At 47.0% G+C, this 25,723-nt stretch overlaps 3 protein-coding genes across 5 annotated transcripts in view; 2 read left to right on the top strand and 1 right to left on the bottom strand.

The window, feature by feature from the left end:
• The first annotated feature begins 953 nt into the window (after nt 1-953).
• On the top strand, nt 954-14,141 carry aebp2 (AE binding protein 2). 2 transcript variants are annotated; one of them, XM_079294759.1, is made up of 8 exons: nt 954-1,558; nt 4,503-4,728; nt 10,618-10,725; nt 10,828-11,014; nt 12,142-12,266; nt 12,368-12,435; nt 13,520-13,633; nt 13,717-14,141. In XM_079294759.1, the coding sequence occupies exons 1-8, from the start codon at nt 1,035-1,037 to the stop codon at nt 13,727-13,729; spliced, it is 1,365 nt and encodes a 454-aa protein (XP_079150885.1). In that variant the 5' UTR covers nt 954-1,034; the 3' UTR covers nt 13,730-14,141. The 2 variants fall into 2 exon arrangements, with proteins under 2 accessions (XP_079150885.1, XP_079150886.1); XM_079294760.1 differs by having other exon boundaries at nt 13,520-13,571; nt 13,740-14,141.
• Nucleotides 14,142-14,657: 516 nt separating this feature from the next.
• Nucleotides 14,658-17,597, top strand: ndufa5 (NADH:ubiquinone oxidoreductase subunit A5). Its single transcript, XM_079294399.1, has 5 exons — nt 14,658-14,767; nt 16,268-16,312; nt 16,479-16,595; nt 17,068-17,133; nt 17,404-17,597. The coding sequence occupies exons 1-5, from the start codon at nt 14,747-14,749 to the stop codon at nt 17,503-17,505; spliced, it is 351 nt and encodes a 116-aa protein (XP_079150525.1). The 5' UTR covers nt 14,658-14,746; the 3' UTR covers nt 17,506-17,597.
• An 8-nt stretch (nt 17,598-17,605) lies between these two features.
• The window catches only part of cog5 (component of oligomeric golgi complex 5), a 72,571-nt gene continuing 64,453 nt past the window's right edge, over nt 17,606-25,723 (bottom strand). The window contains exons 20-22 of one of the 2 annotated variants that reach the window (XM_079294400.1): nt 24,311-24,437; nt 23,961-24,040; nt 17,606-18,560 (exon numbers count right to left, since the gene is read on the bottom strand). In XM_079294400.1, coding sequence (XP_079150526.1) covers nt 18,434-18,560; nt 23,961-24,040; nt 24,311-24,437 — 334 coding nt within the window. In that variant the 3' untranslated portion in view covers nt 17,606-18,433. The remainder of the gene's footprint in view (nt 18,561-23,960; nt 24,041-24,310; nt 24,438-25,723) is intronic. The other variant, XM_079294401.1, reaches the window with a different exon arrangement.

Here is a 25,723-nt window from a genome sequence, read left to right on the forward strand (position 1 = left end):
TGTTTTTCTTGTATAGATACTGCATTTCATTGTGCACCGTCATGTTGCATAATGATAATAGTAAATAGACTTTCACACACACTTCGACATGGACTAGAGGAGCTGGAGATCGAACCCCAATAAATCACCCTTGAAACATTGATATTTTGAGAGTACAGATCAGCGTTGGCACAGGCATTACAGAAGCAGGCCTTCATTTCAATGCAACAAGTCGGCCACTAAGATCTGCACGGGTCAGAGCTGCACGGTTCAGACTGGAGCCTCATTAAGGGCGGTGGTACAGTCATGAACGCTAAAACGGGCTCAAAAGAGCGGCGGTGCCTGCAGGAATATGCACCTTGCTGAGATAAGAACGTGCCTTTTCAGCACTTTTGGAGTTGGATAATTTTTCTGTTTGTCGGAACACGTGGAGCTGAGAGGCCACAATGCCGAAGATCGTCTATCTCTACGAAGATGACTCACTCGTAAAACGAATAAATTCAGTCTGCTCCTCCTTCCACCTCTCTGAACCAGGTTAGACAATCCCATCAAGATCAAAAGTAGTGACTATGAAAGGAAAACAAACATTTTAATCATGAATGAATTGCAAGGGACGCTAGTTAGCTTCTAACCCCATCGTAGTTATCCTAATTAGTCGATTTTAATTTGGAAATATGTTTATTTGTTGACACAGATATTTATAAATGGCACTACGACATCAGACATGTGGGCTTCTTATGTTGGTCAGTGTCAAAAAGCCAGAATTTAAGTTTGTAAACTATATGCAAAAGCTACAGAGAATCATTTTGCTAGCACTGCTGTTTAGAGACGCGCTTTACTCACTTTATTGTCAACGTACTGCTGGATGCATGTATAGGTACAGAGTGAGACATCATCTCAATAAAAGAGCTTTGGCCATGCGGAGCCCCGACGTCATGCAAACCCCCTGCTGAGTTGTACGCTTGAAGCGGGGAGTGTGAGCGGAGGAAGAACGGCAGCCGGAGGGCAACTTTCGAGTGGAACATCACAAAGATAGCTTTCTGTACGGTTCGGAAATGGCTCAAATAACGAGCGACGGGGCCGAACAAGATTCCCAGCCGACGTCGGATCAAAACGGAACCAGGGAAACAGCAGAAACCGGCAAAGAGGGACAGGCCGTGCCGGACCCCAAACAGGAACCGGGCGACAACAACGAGCACAGAGCAGGAATGGACGTGAACAGTGGTCGTGGTGCGGCGGCGGAGGACGGGGACGACCTGTCTCCTGTTCGCGACGACTGCAAAGAAAGAGCGGTACCGACCGAGAAGACCGGCAACGACGAAGGGGAACCCGGTGGTAAACTCTCTGAACCGGGGAAAAGTCCCGCACAGGGGAGTTTGGCGAGTAGCACTGATTCCGCACAAGAGGACTCCCGGGTGCTGAAACAAGAACAAAGAGAGGCAGAGAACGTGTTCTCCTCGCCGCCCAGCGAGCACACAAAGACTGCGGAGAAAGCCGAGCACGGCACCAAAATACGAGCCGGCGTGGAGCTGAGCTCGGCGAGCGGAGAGCCGCTCAGCCGGATGGATTCCGAGGACAGGTCTGTTCACTTGTGTGTGTGTGTGTGTGTGTGTGTGTGTGTGTGTGTGTGTGTGTGTGTGTGTGTGAGGCCTCGAAACACCGAGAGGTTACGGGAGGTCTCACCACGATGCCGAGTTCACTGTCTTCAAGGGTTAGCTACGAAATGTGTGTGTAGCAGGGCACGTTGTCGGTCCGGGAAACGTTCCGTGAACCGGGACGTGCTCCACGGGTTCATTAAACGGTCCCCGGGGTTATTCGGCGAAGTTTTGAACATGCGGTGACGACAACGTTCCGTTAACCGCACAACTGTGTGTTGTCGGAGGGTTTTGATTCGGTTATTGTTATTAATAAGTGAAATGTTGCTCTCTTGTCACAGGTCACATCTTAGAACAGCATGCGTCTCTAGCTATGGGGTCAGATCCCTTTATCAGCTATTGCACTCATTCCTCCGCCGGCCGTCACGGTGGTACCGGAGCTATGTGACCGCGGCAGGCGTCCCTTCCCCCGCTACTTCTCCCATCTCCCCGCGGGCGGTCGGCGGGAGCGACCTCCCTCTGGCACATTTGGGAGATGGACCTCTGCGGTGGTGTTAAGGCTGTCAGACAGTAATAATTCAACAACACTACAACTTTATTTTCTAGTGCGATAGCCTGATAAATCTAAATGATTGCTAGTTAAGGAATTAAGCAATAACATTAGTATATGTGTTGTGAATTTGTTGAAATGATAAAATAATACTGATCAAACAAATACAATTAACAAAACAATCGTATCTAATCGGGTGATTGTCACCACTGCTCATTGCATTAATATCCAAAACCATCGTGAATGAGATGAGATCCTCCAGAAGCAGCTCCACACACGCACGGGTGCCGCTGAGCGTGGCGGGACTAAAGATAATGTAATGCTCATCTTGGGCAAAATGTGATAAAACAGCATTTTATTAGAAACTGCTGAAGTGGCATTTTTGTGTAGTACCAACATGTTCCTATCAGTCATGTGTACTTGTACTGTAATTATTATCTTTATGTCCTGAAGTCAAGATGATATGTAATGTATCTGTTCTATTAGTCACCATAACGTTCTGGTGTTGATGGTACGTTTCACTTTATAATGTAGTTTGTTTCTCCTCATGATGACTGAGACCAACAAGCAGCACTCAGTCACACAAACATCACTCCAGACACTTTAACGATCAATCAGCACCAACAGATGGTTGAGCTGCAGCAAACCACTACTGTGATAGTAAAATATGGATTATTGAAACAAATAATCAAAGATTAGGATTATAACTTGCACACTTACCAAAAGGCTGTAAGGAAGGTTCTTTAGAAAGGTGACTTCCCCGTAAGGCCTCTGACGCACTGAAACTGTGCAAATCATTTAGAGTAGCTGTTAAACGGGTTAAATCCTGAACCGTGGCCAGATATCATCTAACCGCACACCAGTCATGCCAACGAGGAGGGAAATGACGACACTACCGCGGCTGTGAAACCTGTAGTGTGCACACCTCCCCGGCTGCCTGTGAGTTCAGTATGAGTAAGAGGACAGGCATCAGTGGAAGCTGCACTCACAGTCCCACTTTGATTACAGGATGAACTATTACCCAGTGATGCTCTCCACCTCCCCGTTCATTCATATTTTGTAATGTTCCTCTATTAATTCATCGTCTCATTGAAACACCAGCAGCAGTTGCTGTGATTGTTGACGATACGATGCTGAATGTCCCCTCAGCTTTGTCCCCTCCAGTCTTTGGAGATCCCACTGTGTAGTCAGAGTGTGCCCGGTGCTGTGTTTACCCTACGAGCAGCTGCGCGAGTGTAGCTGTCCCGCTCAGCGCTGTGTAACGACACAACTCCACCCGCTGCCGAGCAGCACCGACACAGACACCGGCCCACGATTAGAAGGCCACGCTTCTGTGTTGTTGCTCGTCGTGTGAACACGGCATCACTCAGACAGACATCAGTCATTGTGTTGTCTGGAGACTCGGCTGCCATCCAATCAAATGTACTTGACTTCTGCAGATTTCAAAGTACAACACGTTGAGTGTTCTTGTAGTGAAGGAGCTGTTCAGGACGAATGCACTTCAGTCTTCGGTGTTTCCTTCTGATTGAACCACGTGCTTCATCAGTGGGTGGAGCTTGCTTCAAGAAGTTGCTGTAAAAAAGAATGAATCTTTAAATACTGTGTTTGTCGCGCAAACGCCACCCACTGATGAAGACTGTGAGAACCGGCTGAAAGCTCCAGAAGAGCTACTACATGTTTGTGGAGAGTGGAGACTGTTTCATGACATTTGAAGGCACTATATCTGGTGAGCAGTAGTGAGCCATTGTGTGGAAGTGGCTCATAGAGCAGATCTTCTCCTGTGTCTCTGCCCCAACGTTTGTAATCCTGCTGTTGTGGCAGCTGTAAGACTTCACTGTATCCTCTGTTCCCTCACACAGCAGAGAGGCAGCTGGTGTGCGTGTGGATCAGAGCAGATGGTCAGCTGGCTCACCTTAAGATGATGTGCATCTGGTCATGGCTGACCATTTTAAGCTTAAAGTTTAAGAGAGAAATGATTCCCATTTTAACATCCAGTGGGTTCAGTTCTTCTGGAATCAGCTGCTCGGTAGGACCGTGCTGCAGTGATGACTGTGCAGAGTTCAACGTTTAGCTGCTCAAATGAGCAACATGTTGCTGCTCATGTTTACAGTGACTGAGAGCAGCCTCTCATTTAAATCCATTGTTAAAGTAACGGCACGACAATGGTACCACAGTCCTTCAACACACTGGGTCAATGATAAAGAATGGTTCCAGCTTAAATCTGCGTTTTAATAACTCGCTCCTCTCATTCAACAACACACCCTGAAAGGTGTGAGCTGCATCGACTCTGCACTGTGGTCTGGGATGGTGTGTAGTATACCGTGTGAGCTCCGGTGTGTATCTGGTCTCTAACGTGGTCTCTGTGTTGTGTCCTCTAGCATCGGCAGCACCCTGATGGACCTGGAGAGCACGGCGTCCAGCGGCCGCTCCACCCCGGCCATGTTGAACGGCCACGGCGCGGCGGCGGGGAGCGGCGCGGTGGCAGGCGGGGGCAAGTCTGTGAGCTCCACGTGCTGCTGGGACCACTGCCAGCTGCTGTTCCCCAGCAGCCCTGACCTGGCCGAGCACATCAGGGCCACGCATGTGGACGGGCAGAGAGGCGGGGTCAGTGTCTCGCTCTCAGGTTACTCATGTGTATGGAGGAAGGTGAAGCTGTCTCCATGTTGAATGATGAGAGCGCTCTCTTCCACTTTCAATCAGAAGTTCTTCTCTTTAAGTGTTAGGACAGCAGCAGTGTTCAGGCCCTCTGATGATCTGATCTACTATACAGCCAACGTCACCATACTGTGCTACTTCCACACGTTAGAGGTTAGATCACAGAGAGACGGTTGTCCTGTCATGGCTGGTCCATCGCCATCTTCCCTGTACAGCAGGTCACACCCTGAGGACACGGCAGCGTAACCAAAGTCACACTAGCAATGCGTCTTCATCCACACGCCGAAGGAACTGCTTCACACATTGGCGGCGGTTATTTCGGGAAGTTAGTGAGGTCCCTAATTTTGATTAGGGGGAGCGGCGCTAAGGCCGGTTAGGGAATTTGTTCCTAACGAGACTGTCTCTCTGTTCGTCTGTCTCTCTGTTCGTCTCTCTATTCGTCCGTCTCTCTGTCTCCAGTCTCGTCCAGTGTGATCCCTTCTCCAGTAGAGCTGCTGATGAACAGGTTGTTCAGGTTTAGATCTTCAGGAGGATGCCAGCCTTCTTGTATCGTACTCTCTTATATTCTAAAGTCCTGGTGATCGGCGAACACTGTTCTGCACGTTGCCTCTATGAACGGCATAGATATCTGTCATCAATTCAACTTGAAGTTAACCTGAATGATGAACTGATTAACAGGAGAACTTAACTTGATACCAGCCCCCTGACAACCTCTGGTCCACACTAGGACAGCAGCAGAGCTTCAGGGTTCCTCTGCTGTGATGGACCCAGAAACTAAATCCTCCAGACTCAACTACTGCAACAGCATCCTCTGGTTCTCCCAACAAAATCCTCAATAAACTCAAATATGTTCAGAACTCCGCCGCTCAACTGCTCACTTCACCCGCCGCTATGATCACATCGCCCCGGTCCTTCACAACCTCCACCGGCTCCCGGTCAAATACAGAATAGACTTCAACATACTACTCACCACTACAAAGTCCTAAACAACCTGGCCCCTCCCTACCTGTCAGACCTCCTCCCCCCCACGCCCCAACCCGTTGCCTCAGGTCCGGTGCAAACACTCTGAAGACAATCAGGACCAAGCGCTGGACCTGGGTGACAGGGCCTTCTCAGCCGCTGCACCTCCCGTCTGGAACGCCCTCCCCATCCACATCCGTGAGGCTCCCTCCCTACCATCATTCAAACAAGCCCTCAGTACCCACCTCTTCAACCTCGCCTTCACCTGCTGACCTGGCACCCTACCCTCCTCTACATGACTCATTCCACACACCCTACCCTCTACTACATGACCCATTCCACACACCCTACCCTCCCCTACATGACTCATTCCGCACACCCTACCCTCCCCTACATGACCCATTCCACACACCCTACCCTCTACTACAGTGATTCTTAACCATAGGGCCGCGGACCATGATTGGGCCGCGAGCGCCACCTAGAGGGCCGCGAAAAACTTTCAGTTTTGCACCTGTGGGCCGCGGGACCGCATAGGTTATCAATTGAAGACACCAGAGATATTACTGTTATCCATGAGACGCTCAGTTACAATATAGCTTCCCACCACCTGGTGGCGGTAATGCGTCAGTCCGTTGTTTAACAAGCTGCAATAAGCAGAAGAAGACACTCAGCTAGCCGCTAGCCTGTAGCGAAAGTTATGGATAAGTTATTAAAAAGAAAACATTAAGACGACAGCGGTGCCATACCCCCCAAAAGTCAAAATGTGTGTGCAAGTACAACCCTGACTTTCTTAAGTACGGCTTTGTGAACGGAGGCAACGAGGCAGAGCCGAGGGCTCAGTGTGTGGAATGTGAGCTAATGCTATCAAACGAAGCACTGAAGCCTTCAAAAATAAAGCGACACGTAGCGACGAAACATCCAACGCTCGTGGGAAAGCCTGTTGGGCTTCTTGTTGTGTGTGCAGGTTTACATACACATGATAATAAATGTCTTTGTGATCATCAAATTGTATCATCTCATTTATTTAACAAGGGTTTTGCCTGTTCAACACTGGCATCCTCGATCCCCTCCCCTTCCGTTCCTACGGCTTGTTTGCGCATAAACGTCACAAAACATGTCCGTGTTTGGTATCCCAGCATGCCCAAAATCCTCTTCTTTGCAAAGAAATCATCGATTTTCTTTCATTTCTTATGGTTTCTCCACAAAAGGAGCCCACACACACACTGTCCAAAGTCGCCATAACCGCTGCAAGTCGTATCTTGCAGCATTTCGACGGAAGAAGACACATTACAGACCCGACAACGTGCTAGCGGATGTTACCATGGAGCTAGTGCCTTCAGAAACCGCTAGTACTTATAGTACAAACCGTATCCTCCTCTTCCATAAGCCGTCAACCAACGTTTGCGTAACTGAGCTATTCTCATTCTCGTTCGTGCGCTCGGTCGCAGCCATTAAGCACAGCAAGTCCGCTACTCACACACCATGTCTTCGACCATATATACATAGTTTTTGCAATTTGCAAAGGCTAAAAATAAAAGGAAAATAATATAAAATCACAATATAAAGGGAGAACCACCTTTAGTGTGTCAGAATATCATGTAGTTACCATGTGTCCATTTGGGTCTCCAAATGTCCTTTTAGAGCTCCGCCTGGATCTCTTCATGAAGAAACACTGTAGAATGGTCATACTTTGTCCAATCTTCTTCAAATTTGAGGCAGTTGTTCACTGATAGTGTAGTTACAGCCCTATACTGTCCTATACCTGTACAGATACAGCCACCGGCAGTTATTTATACTGAAAGATACTTTTTTATTTTATGCGGACAAAAATCTTAAATTTTTACTGACTCCAAAGGCCCACTGCTCTGTTTCTGTATGACCTACAGGTTGTCTGACACTTTTGATGCATATAGTCAGAGTGGGCCCCGGGACACTTTGTACTTGAAAAGTTGGGCCCCGAGGTCAAAAAGGTTAAGAACCCCTGCTCTACTACATGACCCATTCCACACACCCTACCCTCCCCTACATGACCCATTCCACACACCCTACCCTCTACTACATGACCCATTCCACACACCCTACCCTCTACTACATGACTCATCCAGCACACCCTACCCTCTACTACATGACCCATTCCACACACCCTACCCTCTACTACATGACCCATTCCGCACACCCTACCCTCTACTACATGACTCATTCCACACACCCTACCCTCCCCTACATGACTCATTCAGCACACCCTACCCTCCCCTACATGACTCATTCCGCACACCCTACCCTCTACTACATGACCCATTCCGCACACCCTACCCTCTACTACATGACCCATTCCGCACACCCTACCCTCCCCTACATGACTCATTCAGCACACCCTACCCTCTACTACATGACCCATTCCACACACCCTACCCTCCCCTACATGACCCATTCCGCACACCCTACCCTCTACTACATGACCCATTCCGCACACCCTACCCTCCCCTACATGACTCATTCAGCACACCCTACCCTCCCCTACATGACCCATTCCGCACACCCTACCCTCCCCTACATGACTCATTCAGCACACCCTACCCTCCCCTACATGACCCATTCCGCACACCCTACCCTCCCCTACATGACCCATTCCGCACACCCTACCCTCTACTACATGACTCATTCAGCACACCCTACCCTCCCCTACATGACTCATTCAGCACACCCTACCCTCCCCTACATGACCCATTCCGCACACCCTACCCTCTACTACATGACCCATTCCGCACACCCTACCCTCTACTACATGACTCATTCAGCACACCCTACCCTCCCCTACATGACTCATTCAGCACACCCTACCCTCCCCTACATGACTCATTCAGCACACCCTACCCTCCCCTACATGACCCATTCCGCACACCCTACCCTCTACTACATGACCCATTCCGCACACCCTACCCTCCCCTACATGACTCATTCAGCACACCCTACCCTCCCCTACATGACCCATTCCGCACACCCTACCCTCCCCTACATGACTCATTCAGCACACCCTACCCTCCCCTACATGACCCATTCCGCACACCCTACCCTCCCCTACATGACCCATTCCGCACACCCTACCCTCTACTACATGACTCATTCAGCACACCCTACCCTCCCCTACATGACTCATTCAGCACACCCTACCCTCCCCTACATGACCCATTCCGCACACCCTACCCTCTACTACATGACCCATTCCGCACACCCTACCCTCTACTACATGACTCATTCCGCACACCCTACCCTCCCCTACATGACCCATTCCGCACACCCTACCCTCTACTACATGACTCATTCCACACACCCTACCCTCCCCTACATGACTCATTCAGCACACCCTACCCTCCCCTACATGACTCATTCCGCACACCCTACCCTCTACTACATGACCCATTCCGCACACCCTACCCTCTACTACATGACCCATTCCGCACACCCTACCCTCCCCTACATGACTCATTCAGCACACCCTACCCTCCCCTACATGACCCATTCCGCACACCCTACCCTCCCCTACATGACTCATTCAGCACACCCTACCCTCCCCTACATGACCCATTCCGCACACCCTACCCTCCCCTACATGACCCATTCCGCACACCCTACCCTCTACTACATGACTCATTCAGCACACCCTACCCTCCCCTACATGACTCATTCAGCACACCCTACCCTCCCCTACATGACCCATTCCGCACACCCTACCCTCTACTACATGACCCATTCCGCACACCCTACCCTCTACTACATGACTCATTCAGCACACCCTACCCTCCCCTACATGACTCATTCAGCACACCCTACCCTCCCCTACATGACTCATTCAGCACACCCTACCCTCCCCTACATGACCCATTCCGCACACCCTACCCTCCCCTACATGACCCATTCCGCACACCCTACCCTCTACTACATGACTCATTCCACACACCCTACCCTCCCCTACATGACTCATTCAGCACACCCTACCCTCCCCTACATGACTCATTCCACACACCCTACCCTCCCCTACATGACTCATTCAGCACACCCTACCCTCCCCTACATGACTCATTCCACACACCCTACCCTCTACTACATGACTCATTCCGCACACCCTACCCTCTACTACATGACCCATTCCGCACACCCTACCCTCTACTACATGACTCATTCCGCACAACCTACCCTCCCCTACATGACTCATTCCACACACCCTACCCTCCCCTACATGACTCATTCCGCACACCCTACCCTCTACTACATGACCCATTCCGCACACCCTACCCTCTACTACATGACCCATTCCGCACACCCTACCCTCCCCTACATGACTCATTCAGCACACCCTACCCTCCCCTACATGACTCATTCAGCACACCCTACCCTCCCCTACATGACTCATTCCACACACCCTACCCTCCCCTACATGACTCATTCAGCACACCCTACCCTCCCCTACATGACTCATTCAGCACACCCTACCCTCCCCTACATGACTCATTCCACACAGCTTCTCCACTTATTCTGTTTTGTTTGTTTGGTGTTTTTGTTTGTTCTGGTTGTCTCTACAGAACCAGAACGTTTAAGCAAACTAGAAGACCCACTGTGTACAACCCGCTGTGTTCTTTGTGTTTGCTGTTGAGATGGATCTCATGAATGAAAGGAGACATTTAGAGAAGTTCTGAAGCTATTTCACCATCTCACACGTGGTTCTGTCGGAGTTTTCTGATGACTAAGTTCTTCAACAGACCCGGGTTTGAAAGTCCTCTCTGTCATGTTGTAGACGGTCTTTTGTTCTTCTCCAGTAATCTCACACCGCTGCTCTGTGTGTTGATTGGTGGTGTGTGTGTGTGTGTGTGTGTTCCACAGGTCTTTGTGTGTCTGTGGAAGGGCTGCAAGGTGTACAACACGCCGTCCACCAGTCAGAGCTGGCTGCAGAGACACATGCTGACCCACAGCGGAGACAAGCCCTTCAAGGTGACCACATACACACTCACTCTGAAGTCCAGGCAGCCATGAACCTCCGTGGAAACGTACCTGTAACCCTGTCCACCCTCTGGCTTCACTGTGTTCCTGCAGTGTGTGGTGGGAGGCTGCAACGCCACCTTTGCCTCTCAGGGGGGGCTGGCCCGTCACGTGCCCACTCACTTCAGCTCCCAGGGCTCCTCCAAAGTCTCCAATCAGGGCAAAGTGAAGGAGGAGTCTCCATCCAAGGCCGGCCTGAACAAGAGGAGGAAACTCAAGAACAAACACAGACGCTCCCTCCGTAAGTGCAGCACGCACACACACGCACATACACACACCTTTACATCCAAATGCATTTCCACGGTGTTCCACTGTTATTCATGGTCTCTGGTTGTCAGTCTTGTGGATGATTCCTCAGAAACTCCTGCAGTGTTTCTTCATGTGTGGCTCAAACGTGCTCGTCGGTATGAACGGATCACATCCTGGTGGTCAAAGGTCACTAATTATGGGCATTTCACACAAATATCGAATAGAATAAAATGCTGAAGTGATGACGTTTCCAACAGACTTGTATGTGAAATAGAGCTTGACTGGTTTGTGGAGGCTTAGATTCTAGTCCCAGATGGAAGCTTATGCACTGGTGTTCCTCCTGCAGCTACAGATGACTCCTGTAGGACCAGGAGAAGGAAGCTTTACTCTGGAGGACAGACCTCTGATTCAAAGTCCTCTTCTAAGCTCTCATGCTGTGCTCCTCCTGATGGATGGAGCTCATAATCTACGTGGACATGGAGCTCTGTGAATGTAGCGTGTCATTAAATAGTAAAGGGACTCTACTTGTATAGCGTTTCATGTCTTCTCACCACTCCAAGCTCCTTAACACTACATGTCGTCATTCACACACTGATGACAGGGCTGCCATGCCCATCAGGACTCTAACGTTCATGCAACATCTCACAACCTCCAGCACCCTGAGCAGTGTGGGGTTCAGTGTACTGGACCATGGACCAGAGGAGGCGGAGACTGACCGCATCGCTGCTGTGTGTTTGGTGTGGAGACAACCTCGTCGTAGATCTGCTCCATTAATACGTCACACTGTTCTTTAACATGTTCTTCAGTGAATACGTGCTTTCACTGGGACGCCGTCATGGAACTCTGCGTTTCTTTGTAATTGATGACGAAGATGACTTGGTGCACTCGCTGCTAGCCTGACGGCTGTTTACGGTCATGATGATCATTTTGGGGGCGTGGCTTTGGAAGGAGGCCGGCTGTCAGCGTTGCTGACTTGGTGACTTTCTAGGTTTAACGACTTCAGGCGCTAGTGCTGCTAGCTGCTGTGATTGACATCATTCTGCTGATGTTTTAGGTCGGATCATTTATTTATTTTTAAATCTGTTATTTCTGTACTGTTAACTATTTGTTTGTTTCCAGCCCGACCTCATGACTTCTTTGATGCTCAGACCATGGACGCCATCCGCCATCGAGCCATCTGCCTCAACCTGGCAACGCATATCGAGAGCCTGGGCAACGGACATAGTGTGGTCTTCCACAGCACGGTGGGCTCTCACACACACGCACGCACGCACGCACACACACGCACACACCTACCTCATGTGAGCATGAGCAGTTCCTCATGCCTGTGTGTCTGTGTGTTCAGGTAATAGCCAGGAGGAAGGAGGACTCTGGGAAAGTGAAGGTCTTGCTGCACTGGACACCTGAAGATATGTAAGTCCTCCTCATCACTCTGTCCCGCCAGCAGTCCATCAAAATACCAGGATATGGATAACACCAACGTCTTAGTTCATCAATCAGTTCCAGCTGCTAAAATGATCTTCGACACAAAGGAATGAGGGGATTGAGCTGTGAAAGCTGTTGTTCAGTGGTGTTGGTCTTCAGGCTGTGATCCTGAATGTGTCCTCCACCATCATAATGTCTTCCTCTGTAGCATAATAAGACGACTAATGGCATGTTGTTGCTCAGCTGTTGTACAATAACAATAAATGAACCCTGTGACCATCAAAGAATATTTAATTCTCAATGAACTCGACACGCGCAGCTGTCGGTCCACAGCAGCCTGACGCGTGTTTGCATCTGCAGACGTATGTGAGTTCTGACACGTACAGACGTGTAGTGGTGACTGACCAGCTGTGCTTTTGTACACATCTATCAGCTGTTCACACAGATGTTTATACATCAAGATTATTTGGAGTACTGACAGCGTTTTCTATTTCATTTGTTCATCAGGTTCATTACAAGTGTTTGACATTGAGACGCCGCAGTAACTCTCTCTTATATTCTAGGCAGTGTAATAATTCTAATAATTGTCGTCATCAGTTGTTTATTTGTGAGCTCTTTGTAACACCAGAGAACTCAAATATATTCACATTGGAAGCATGCATGTGCTGCTGGATTCCCTCTGAGGCTGCAGACACATCAACACTACGGTCACACGGCGGGTCAACTGAGACGACCTCGTCCTGTGAGGCAATGGGGCCAGAAGAGACTTCTTCTCATCGACTTACATTAGGAAAGAAATGTGTCTCCGTAAATGCAGAATGAGCTTCAGGTCCCCTGTAGAGCATGTTTGGATGAGCGTGGACGAGACTCTTCTGAGTCATTCAGCTGCTGTTTTAAAGGCTGAATGAAGATGAGATAACATTGGCTTCTGTTCTTTAGATCACATTGTAGCTCAAGATGAGAACATCAAGCTTTCCACTGTTCACTCAAAAGAAGACATATTTTGCATGTGAGGAGAACTACATTCCAGATGTGGTCTTGGATCCAGTGTAAATGTATTTCTGTGTGTCAGACTGCCAGATGTGTGGGTGAATGAGAGCGACAGACTGCAGCAGAAGACCCAGGTGGTTCATCTGTCCAAGCTCCCCACAGACACAGCTGTGCTCCTGGACCCCAACATTTACAGGTGTGTGTGTGCGCGTGGGGGGGTACATTTGGATGTTGGTAGAAACACCAGAGATAAGTATCTAAACCTTCTTTCTGCCGTAGGATGTTCTTCTAACCACCTCTAGAGGAACTCTACTGTCACTTCCTGCTAAGCCAACGTGGAGGAGGAGATGGTCTCCATCGTTGTTCCTCTTCGTCCCCTTCCCTCTCCCAGAGGATGCTGAGTTTAGTGACCTCTTTGTCATGGCCGTCAAAGGCCACCACTGTTTCTGCATTAGGTGCTGAGTTGCAGAGGGTGTGTAGGAGATGTTGCTTGTTTTAGGTAACTAGACTGAAAACAAACTGACAGAAGTGTAACTGTAGACAGTCAGACACGTGAAGAGAGAAGCTGTCTTTGTAAATACTTGAGATTTGTAATATATTTTTATACTTTTAATTTTTTACCGTACTGTAGATAGATGTATTTTTTCTGCCAAACATTTCAAATAGATGTTCTAAAAACTGATAATATTGGTTATGTGCATATAGCTGGCTTGGTTTGATCTCATTAAACTTTTTTTCCAACCACTGAGTCGGAAGTCTTAATTTACACGACACATTTCAAAATGTAACATGGTTGTGACTGGCCTGCAATGTAAACCAGTTTGATGGAAGCATGTGCTACTTACAGTGTGATGCAGAACGTCGGCCCGTCAGACCCGGATGGGACGAAGTAGGACTAAAAACAATATGAGTGAGGAAACGATGAAGGGCACACAGGTGATGGTCCGCTGACTGGCAGCAGAGGGAGCCATGCTGGTAATATAATCTATAATATAAGGAAGTCAAAGAACGCTGTGCACAAATTACAAAACATGAATCCTGCCACAAATGTTTATTATTAGAAACTAAACGCTGCTTTTTCAATAAATCCTTAAATCGCTGACATGATCTTGTCAGTAATACATATTACAATATGAAACTGCAAAAGTTAATTAAGAAATAATAATTGGGCCGCTTTTCATTAAGCTATGGATAATCACTTTATATGGGAGGTACAATAAAGACACCGGGCTGCTGTAGGTTGTCTCCGAGCACACTAATCGCTGACGTCATATCCAGTGGACGGAAGTCGACCTGACTGCAGAGAAGAATGGCTGGGCTCCTGAAAAAGGTACGAGTAGAGGTCATGTTGGCGATAGAAAGCAGTAGAGAAAGCAGCGCACGCTGAGGCATTGGTGCACTACACGGGCTGAAGGTGGACTAACGTGCTACACACTAACGAGTTACACACGCGCAGTGAAAACGAGACGCTGGGTTAGCAGTGTGTCAGGCTGCCAGATCAGACCGAACAGCTCTCCACGGGTTGGATAAGTTAGACTAAAGCAGTAGCTAAGCATTATGTTACGATTACAAAGTCCTTCACACTGTAAACGTGGAATAATTACAATGAGCGGTCAGTTAGTTTAGTATTACTACGACACCGTGCCCAGACACTGCTGTTCATCCATACAATCTGGAGCTAATTTATTTACCCAACGTTAAGCGTTTAAAATGAATAATCTACTTTCAAAAGTTTGTATAAAATGATGTGTGACTTACTTGACTCGTAAAGCCTCGTTGAGCTCTGGAACACTGATCATTGATCTCATGGGTTCTACTGTCTCTCGATCCAACAGTTGACATCACTACCACCACATGACGGCTTCAATTCTGTCCAACTAACGTAACGATGGCCTGCCTCGGTCGGCGCTAGCTGCTATTGGCCTGTCTCGAACGATTCCGTCGTGACGCCCTTTCCGGTCATTACGCTGTCATTTTCTTCGGCGATCAATCTAATCTGAATTTAGGGGGACGAAGGCAACTGGTGCCTGCGACTGCCCCAACCGCGGCGACGCGAGCGTCTCCGATTGATTGCAAAGCGACCCTCAGACAGTAAAAAAATATGAATTCATACATATCAAATAATCTATGTGTCAAATTTCATGAATATATATGGACGTTTATATGTCTAAATACTATAGGAAAGTGACTTTGATGAGAGAAAGCAGAAAGAACGCTCGGGCGACGCTTAAACAGCTCAAACGGAAATTAAGGCGCTTTTATTGCATCATTTGGAGTTGTTGAAGCGTGATATCTTATTGTGAAGGACAGAACTACGGTCCCGGATGTGTTGACAGCATTGATGGTCATTTTTGCGACCCTGGAACAAGCGAATATCCCCGAAAAACCAGCAGCAGCCAGTGTTTACAACGAGGATAGAAGTCCGTACGGATTAGGCCAATAGCAGTGCACGGCTAATTCACCGGTGTTAGCATCGTTTTAACGACTCTGGTAAAGGCAAAGCTAACTGTAATAATTACAACAATATTTCGTTTGAAAGGTACGAAGTTTAACTTCAGTTTAACACCATTAAATCAACTGAAAACATTACACGATCATTTTTATCAACATTGTAAGTGAATTGTATTGAAACATTAGCTAAAAACTGTCCGGTTTGGGGTACAACTCCGTTATACAAATGATTGATTGTTGGCTTTTACAATACTTGAGCTGAGTGTGTTATATGTGCTGCTTCAAAAAAGATTTGTTAAATGTTCTTAAAGCTGTATCCATAAGTTACGTTGTCTAAGCAAATCCACAATGAAGTTTGAAGTGACTTTCTCTCCTCCAGACGACCGGCCTGGTCGGCCTGGCCGTGTCCCACAATCCCCACGAGGTGAGCGGCTGCTGAACGCATCACAGCTAGTCACCCTCGATGTGTTGGTGACAAACCGTGATCACTTGACACCACAAATACACTTCATCACGGCTCAGCAGCCTTCACTGTTAAACACTTTAGTAGAATCTGTGCCACCGACTGATCCGCTCTGGTCTTCTCTCAGCGTCTGAGGATTCTGTACTCAAAGATCCTGGCGTCACTGCAGACTATGCCGCAGGACGCAGCCTACAGGAAGTACACAGAGCAGCTGGTCAGCGAGCGGTTCAACCACGTCAAAGCGGTGAGGAGACGCCCTGTGAACCCAGAGGACCGCTCTCATCACCAACGTCAGGCCGTCACTTCTAGTTCACATGAGGGCTCTGAGTCTTTGATATGACATGAAGCGGTGATACCTGCAAGGAAATGTTAAATAAGCAGAAAGAGATAGAGAATAATAGTAGTCGGTCAATCAAGTCTTTTAAAATAATATTCAGTGTCAGTGAGTGTTGCTGCTTGTTTGTCTTATGAACTGCTATGAATATGTGACGTACGTGTTCTACTGGCAACACACAGAAGAAATGAACCGCTCATGAATAATTGACCGTGTGTTTTATCTTCTGATTTATGGATCGTCTCGTCCATATTTAGTCCTGTCATGACTCTGATCCAGTGATGAGTCAGCAGAGGTTACCATGATCACTGAAAGCCAAAGAGCCAACCCCCCGTGGTGCTGGAGAGTGTGTGTGTTCATATGATCGTGTGTCTCTTCATAGGAGGCTGATGTTGAGAAGCTGGAGAAGAAGATAAACTGTGGGCAGATTGAAGAAGTTATTTTCCAGGTAGGTCGATATGTCTTCATTTCTTGATGCACATTAAAATGTTGGGCCAGTTCTCATTCAGACATGAAGCCTAAACTCACCAAGTTGTACTTCATGTTAAAGTGTAGACGTGGTGATCATACAGTAAGTGTGTGTTGCACTACTTCACACTCCGTTTGTACCTTGTTCTGTATATCTGTCACCAGGGAAACGTGTGTGTATAGATGTCTTATCTTGAAGGGATCATTAATCAGTTCATCAAAGCGGTGCTGATGTGTGTCCTGTGTGCAGGCGGAATGTGAGCTGGCTCTGTCCAGGAAGATGTCTGAGTGGAAACCATGGGAGCCCCTGACAGAGGAGCCTCCTCCCAACCAATGGAAGTGGCCCGTCTGAGTCCACTGTGAGCTGCTCATGTCATAAGTCTGTGTGAGATCATACCTCTGCTTCTAATGAAGTCCTGTACAAATAAAAGTCGTGCAAACATTTCCCCGTTTATTCTCAGCAGTCATTGATGAGCGTGACAGAACTATTATATACACACGAGTCCACTACACAGCTGTGTCTGGAGAAAGATGAACCCACTGAAGTGAAGAATGGTTTAGATATCGTGGAAGAGATACTCGTATGCATCCATGTGAGGATAACAACCCTTCATACGGACAGCAGAGTCTTTGCATTCAGCTTTCCACAGACATAACTGGATAATAACAGTGTCAGTAATATGATTAGGAGTGTCACGAATTTGATTCTAAATCAAAAAGCGATTGGAATAAGCCTTGGATTTCATCCTTTAAAGACATGAGCAGGAGGCTGTTGCTGCAGCGCGGCTTCCTGCTGTACTAACACGACGCCATGCTGCTGCAGCCTGAGACGAGGGAGAAGCAAACAACCAGTGCTACATCGGACCATATGGGACATTGTGTGTGTGGATATCCATCATGGTACCGCATCTCTTTCCAAGAATTAGAAAATGTAATTGACAGCGCTGAACAAAAGAGCTTAAATCTAATTCATTGTGAACTTCAGATCTCATTAAACACATTTTATGATTTCCAGCTTTGGTCACTCAAAGATAAATCCAGTTAATGTGGCAAATCCAAGTTTAGTTCACGAGAATCTACACACGTCCATGTATCCCTCCACAACAGTGTCCTGATCGAGTCAGATTTGTAATAGTATGAAAGATCACGTTTTAACTGGAAGAGTCATGAATAATAATGGAGGCCTTTTGTATGAATGCACAGAGACATCCACAGCATCCTCTGCCTCCACACACCCTGCAGCACACTTCATGCTCAGATACTATGACGCTGCGTCGTCCTCAGACTCGGATGTCCTGCGAGCCACTGGCGGCTCTCTGCAACAGCTGGAGCATGATGGGATAGATGGGAGCAAACTCCTTCCCCTGGCGAGCCCTCACTGACTGCACATAGGCCTCCAGAGCGCCCCTTAGAGGACAGAGATGAAACAGCACAGGTGTTGGTTAGGAACAGTTTTCATCCAGTAAGAACTGAAGCAGAGCTTCCAATGCACTGCCATGAGAGTGATTGTATCACACATCTCAGAGGACAGAGGAACAGGTTGTGTGTGCAGATGTACTCATGTTGACCAGAGAGTTGTTTCATGTTTTCATTGAATGGGACGATTATCAAAAGTTGTGTTTACATCGTGTTCCTCCCCATAATGCATTGTGTGCATCCTTACTCCTTTATCCTATGTTCTAAACCTGCTGTGATTACCGGTACATCCATTCTTACCACGGACCTGCTCATCAAGACATTACTCCATTGAGCTCAACAACGGGGATCTGGAATCTGAATCGAGTACTTTGATTGTTAGCCATAATATCGTCACCGTCCCACCGTTGCAATGTCATGGAGAAGTACCATTGTGGTAAACTAAATCCGTCTTTGATTTAGATCAACAATGGTGAGTTTCCAAAGGTGACGAGTTCCAAAGGTGGGCACAATGTATGCTGGATGTCAGAACGAGTTCCTGAGTGTTCAGAGACGCAGACGTGTGATGTGAGCACAACTGCAGAAGACACGGTTGATGTTGGATTTCTACATCTGTAGCTTGTCTCAACATGTATGTATAGTGAATATGTATAGTTCTGCACTGCATTACTGGGATTCATATACTTTCATTTTGTGCACTTGGAATGACGACTCAGAAACAAGAGAAACTGAAGTGAACTGCAGCAGCTCTGATTCGTCTCTGTGACGCGGTCAGGCAGCAGAACCCAGAAGAGCCGTGTTCTAATGTCAGAACCCAGAAGAGCTGTGTTCTAATGTCAGAACCCAGAAGAGCCGTGTTCTAATGTCAGAACCCAGAAGAGCCGTGTTCTAATGTCAGAACCCAGAAGAGCCGTGTTCTAATGTCAGAACCCAGAAGAGCTGTGTTCTAATGTCAGAACCCAGAAGAGCCGTGTTCTAATGTCAGAACCCAGAAGAGCCGTGTTCTGATGTCAGAACCCAGAAGAGCCGTGTTCTGATGTCAGAACCCAGAAGAGCCGTGTTCTAATGTCAGAACCCAGAAGAGCCGTGTTCTAATGTCAGAACCCAGAAGAGCCGTGTTCTAATGTCAGAACCCAGAAGAGCCGTGTTCTGATGTCAGAACCCAGAAGAGCCGTGTTCTAATGTCAGAACCAAGAAGAGCCGTGTTCTGATGTCAGAACCCAGAAGAGCCGTGTTCTAATGTCAGAACCCAGAAGAGCCGTGTTCTAATGTCAGAACCCAGAAGAGCCGTGTTCTAATGTCAGAACCCAGAAGAGCCGTGTTCTAATGTCAGAACCAAGAAGAGCCGTGTTCTAATGTCAGAACCCAGAAGAGCCGTGTTCTGATGTCAGAACCCAGAAGAGCCGTGTTCTAATGTCAGAACCCAGAAGAGCCGTGTTCTAATGTGTGCTATCGGAGTCTTGCTTTAGGATCGTCACTGATGTCATGTCTTCATATGAGGGACAGTCTTACTGGCACTGAGACTACTGGTCTGATACGGAGAAGTGTTTTCTTTAGTTTGAGTGCATTCTGGATGTGAGATGAACTGCTGTGCTGAGCTGCATGTTGGTTCAGATACACATCTGATCAGTTATCAGTATCGAGAAACGTGAGTCAGCAACAAGCAACACACAGTTCACCACCAGAGGCTGATCATTCACACCGTTCACCACCAGAGGCTGATCATTCACACCGTTCACCACCAGAGGCTGATCATTCACACCGTTCACCACCAGAGGCTGATCATTCACACCGTTCACCACCAGAGGCTCATCATTCACACAGTTCACCACCAGAGGCTGATCATTCACACCGTTCACCACCAGAGGCTGATCATTCACACCGTTCACCACCAGAGGCTGATCATTCACACCGTTCACCACCAGAGGCTGATCATTCACACCGTTCACCACCAGAGGCTGATCATTCACACCGTTCACCACCAGAGGCTGATCATTCACACCGTTCACCACCAGAGGCTGATCATTCACACAGTTCACCACCAGAGGCTGATCATTCACACCGTTCACCACCAGAGGCTGATCATTCACACAGTTCACCACCAGAGGCTGATCATTCACACCGTTCACCACCAGAGGCTGATCATTCACACCGTTCACCACCAGAGGCTCATCATTCACACCGTTCACCACCAGAGGCTCATCATTCACACCGTTCACCACCAGAGGCTGATCATTCACACAGTTCACCACCAGAGGCTGATCATTCACACCGTTCACCACCAGAGGCTGATCATTCACACAGTTCACCACCAGAGGCTGATCATTCACACCGTTCACCACCAGAGGCTCATCATTCACACAGTTCACCACCAGAGGCTGATCATTCACACCGTTCACCACCAGAGGCTGATCATTCACACCGTTCACCACCAGAGGCTGATCATTCACACCGTTCACCACCAGAGGCTCATCATTCACACCGTTCACCACCAGAGGCTGATCATTCACACAGTTCACCACCAGAGGCTGATCATTCACACCGTTCACCACCAGAGGCTGATCATTCACACCGTTCACCACCAGAGGCTCATCATTCACACCGTTCACCACCAGAGGCTGATCATTCACACAGTTCACCACCAGAGGCTGATCATTCACACCGTTCACCACCAGAGGCTGATCATTCACACAGTTCACCACCAGAGGCTGATCATTCACACCGTTCACCACCAGAGGCTGATCATTCACACAGTTCACCACCAGAGGCTGATCATTCACACCGTTCACCACCAGAGGCTGATCATTCACACAGTTCACCACCAGAGGCTGATCATTCACACCGTTCACCACCAGAGGCTGATCATTCACACCGTTCACCACCAGAGGCTCATCATTCACACCGTTCACCACCAGAGGCTGATCATTCACACAGTTCACCACCAGAGGCTGATCATTCACACCGTTCACCACCAGAGGCTGATCATTCACACAGTTCACCACCAGAGGCTGATCATTCACACCGTTCACCACCAGAGGCTCATCATTCACACAGTTCACCACCAGAGGCTGATCATTCACACCGTTCACCACCAGAGGCTGATCATTCACACCGTTCACCACCAGAGGCTGATCATTCACACCGTTCACCACCAGAGGCTGATCATTCACACCGTTCACCACCAGAGGCTGATCATTCACACAGTTCACCACCAGAGGCTGATCATTCACACCGTTCACCACCAGAGGCTGATCATTCACACCGTTCACCACCAGAGGCTGATCATTCACACCGTTCACCACCAGAGGCTCATCATTCACACCGTTCACCACCAGAGGCTCATCATTCACACCGTTCACCACCAGAGGCTGATCATTCACACAGTTCACCACCAGAGGCTGATCATTCACACCGTTCACCACCAGAGGCTGATCATTCACACAGTTCACCACCAGAGGCTGATCATTCACACCGTTCACCACCAGAGGCTGATCATTCACACCGTTCACCACCAGAGGCTGATCATTCACACCGTTCACCACCAGAGGCTGATCATTCACACAGTTCACCACCAGAGGCTGATCATTCACACCGTTCACCACCAGAGGCTGATCATTCACACCGTTCACCACCAGAGGCTGATCATTCACACCGTTCACCACCAGATGCTGATCATTCACACCGTTCACCACCAGAGGCTGATCATTCACACCGTTCACCACCAGAGGCTCATCATTCACACAGTTCACCACCAGAGGCTGATCATTCACACCGTTCACCACCAGAGGCTGATCATTCACACCGTTCACCACCAGAGGCTGATCATTCACACCGTTCACCACCAGAGGCTGATCATTCACACCGTTCACCACCAGAGGCTGATCATTCACACCGTTCACCACCAGAGGCTCATCATTCACACCGTTCACCACCAGAGGCTCATCATTCACACAGTTCACATGCAGCGAGCTGAGAGTCAGTGCACGGCGTTCATCATGGCAGTGCTCTCTGAGCCAGTCATGGGATGGGTCCAGCACAGAGGTATTCTATTAAAGTTCAGCGAGGTCCAGTTAAAGGTCCAGAACATCACAGTAACGTGTTCTATGCTTTAGTCCCATGTGTATGCTGAAGTAGCCAACAGTTGTATTAACGTCTGTATGTGGTCAACAACGGATGCTCATTTCAAATAAAGAAAGTTCAATTTAATAACATCTCAACAATATTTATTGTCAGTTTTCAAATTGAACTGAATGACTTTTAAAATAATAAATGCTGTAATAATAAATAAATGTTCAAGTAAAATAATGTCTGGATTAAAAAATAAATTACAAAACTGGAAGCTTTTGAAGAATATGCATCTTAAAATAAAGTACTTGAATTTCACTGAATTGTCCTGCAGCTTTAAATTCAGTTCATTCAGGTGTGAAGTGATGTCAATCATAAAAAACATGATATATTATTCTCATCTTCCAAAAAGAGGAGTTAGTGTGCAACGACTTTATCTGTTGTTCAGCTCTATTCTCTCTGTCACATCACTGTTGAACATATTGAGCTCCCAGGTTTATTTTCTGTGACTTCATTCAGATGTGAGATGGTACGTTTACTAAAAAGAGTTGTTCTTTGTCTCATAGCGGTGCTTCACATTACTGCTGTTATTAACCGTCACGTCTCTGAACATGTGAGACACACTGGTGTTAAACTGTGGGAAGAATGAACCTACAAGAGTCTGTTCATTCTTGTTAAAGACTCTGGTCTCTGTGGTCTCTCTCTGGTTTATCTGGTCTCTCTGTGGTCTCTGGTCTCTCTCTGTGGTCTCTCTCTGGTCTCTCTAGTCTCTCTCTGGTCTCTCTAGTCTCTCTGTGGTCTCTGTGGTCGCTCTAGTCTCTCTGTGGTCGCTCTGTGGTCGCTCTGTGGTCTCTCTGTGGTCTCTCTCTGGTCTCTCTGTGGAGAACGTCATGTGAAATACCTTCTGACTCAGGTAATCCTTCTGACTGTCCGGCCTCTCTTCCGGTATCTCCCGTCTGTTTCCATCTCACTCAAGCTGTGATACATATCTGAATACACATATAGATTGGCTTAGCAGCATCACGTGATGTGATTCACAACGCGTGTAATTGGTCGGAGTGTTTCCTGGACCACTGAAGTGCCGTAAAGGCTGGAAAAGCTGCGCCGGTTAAAAGAGAAGTGCTCCGTCAAAATAAAAGAATTCTCAATATCTATCGGTTTTAGGTCCAGGGCCCGGACACAACGGCGTCTGGGTCCGAACCCGGATTGCGGTCCTCCTATTAGTGACCCCTGATCTAGCAGGACAGACAGACAGAGCCTTAGATGTGTGGTCATGTAGCAGCACACTGACCTATGAAAGGAATAAGCAAATGATAAGAAGGTCACCTGATGAGAGTGAGCCGGTCTCTCTCAGAGGGATGGTCATCCTGCCACTGGGAGTAACGGGCGATGGACCACTCTGCTCTCTGTGGGGAGAACGCTTGTTTAGCAGGTCTAGTCACACAAACTGCAGAGCACCGTCTGCATTGTGAGGACCTCTGTCCCGCCATCATTGGAATAACTGTTGGAAGGTTAAGACTGGGTTTCACTAAAGGTCAGGTTAGAACTGGATTCAGGTTGGTGCATTTAGTTGTGATGGTTAAGGTTGAGATTAGGGGCTAGGGAAGGATGGTCCTCAAGAGAGACAAACCTGTGTGTGCGTGAGTGTGTGTGTGTGTGTGTGTGTGTGTACTGGCCTGGTGAGGGGACTTGAGCTCAGACGGGGCTCTGGTGAAGAAGAAGTGCAGCAGAGTGCTGTAGGGGATCAGGTCACCCACAGCTGGACTGCTGGCTATCAGCTCGCTGGTCTGAAACAGCAGCGGCCTGGAACACAAAAGACACAATGTAATATAGTGTGTAATGGACACAATGTAATAACAGTGTAATATAGTGTGTAATGGACACAATGTAATAAGAATGTAATATAGTGTGTAATGGACACAATGTAATAACAATGTAATATAGTGTGTAATGGACACAATGTAATAACAATGTAATATAGTGTGTAATGGACACAATGTAATAACAATGTAATATAGTGTGTAATGGACACAATATAATATAGTGTATAATGGACACAATGTAATATAGTGTGTAATGGACACAATGTAATAACAATGTAATATAGTGTATAATGGACACAATGTAATAGTGTATAATGGACACAATGTAATAACAATGTAATATAGTGTATAATGGACACAATGTAATATAGTGTATAATGGACACAATGTAATACAGTGTGTAATGGACACAATGTAATATAGTGTGTAATGGACACAATGTAATAACAATGTAATATAGGGTATAATGGACACAATGTAATATCGTGTATAATGGACACAATGTAATAACAATGTAATATAGTGTATAATGGACACAATGTAATAACAATGTAATATAGTGTATAATGGACACAATGTAATAACAATGTAATATAGGGTATAATGGACACAATGTAATATAGTGTATAATGGACACAATGTAATATAGTGTGTAATGGACACAATGTAATAACAATGTAATATAGTGTGTAATGGACACAATGTAATACAGTGTATAATGGACACAATGTAATAACAATGTAATATAGTGTGTAATGGACACAATGTAATAACAATGTAATATAGTGTATAATGGACACAATGTAATAACAATGTAATATAGTGTGTAATGGACAATATAATAACAATGTAATATAGTGTATAATGGACACAATGTAATAACAATGTAATATAGTGTATAATGGACACAATGTAATATAGGGTATAATGGACACAATGTAATGTAGGGTATAATGGACACAATGTAATATAGGGTATAATGGACACAATGTAACAACAATGTAATATAGTGTATAATGGACACAATGTAATATAGGGTATAATGGACACAATGTAATATAGGGTATAATGGACACAATGTAATACAGTGTATAATGGACACAATGTAATATAGTGTGTAATGGACACAATATAATAACAATGTAATATAGTGTATAATGGACACAATATAATAACAATGTAATATAGTGTATAATGGACACAATGTAATAGTGTATAATGGACACAATGTAATACAGTGTATAATGGACACAATGTAATAACAAT

The sequence above is a fragment of the Melanostigma gelatinosum genome (genome assembly GCF_949748355.1).
Source record: "Melanostigma gelatinosum genome assembly, chromosome: 22".
NCBI lineage: Eukaryota > Metazoa > Chordata > Actinopteri > Perciformes > Zoarcidae > Melanostigma > Melanostigma gelatinosum.

Bases quoted from the DNA above. Each gene is read 5' to 3' on its own strand.
- aebp2 (XM_079294759.1), top strand. From the start codon at position 1,035: ATGGCTCAAATAACGAGCGACGGGGCCGAACAAGATTCCCAGCCGACG. The intron at 4,729-10,617 runs GTCAGTGTCTCG...TGTGTTCCACAG, and splicing joins TGGACGGGCAGAGAGGCGGG to GTCTTTGTGTGTCTGTGGAA. The intron at 12,436-13,519 runs GTAAGTCCTCCT...TCTGTGTGTCAG, and splicing joins CACTGGACACCTGAAGATAT to ACTGCCAGATGTGTGGGTGA.
- ndufa5 (XM_079294399.1), top strand. From the start codon at position 14,747: ATGGCTGGGCTCCTGAAAAAG. The intron at 16,313-16,478 runs GTGAGCGGCTGC...GTCTTCTCTCAG, and splicing joins TGTCCCACAATCCCCACGAG to CGTCTGAGGATTCTGTACTC. The intron at 16,596-17,067 runs GTGAGGAGACGC...GTCTCTTCATAG, and splicing joins GGTTCAACCACGTCAAAGCG to GAGGCTGATGTTGAGAAGCT.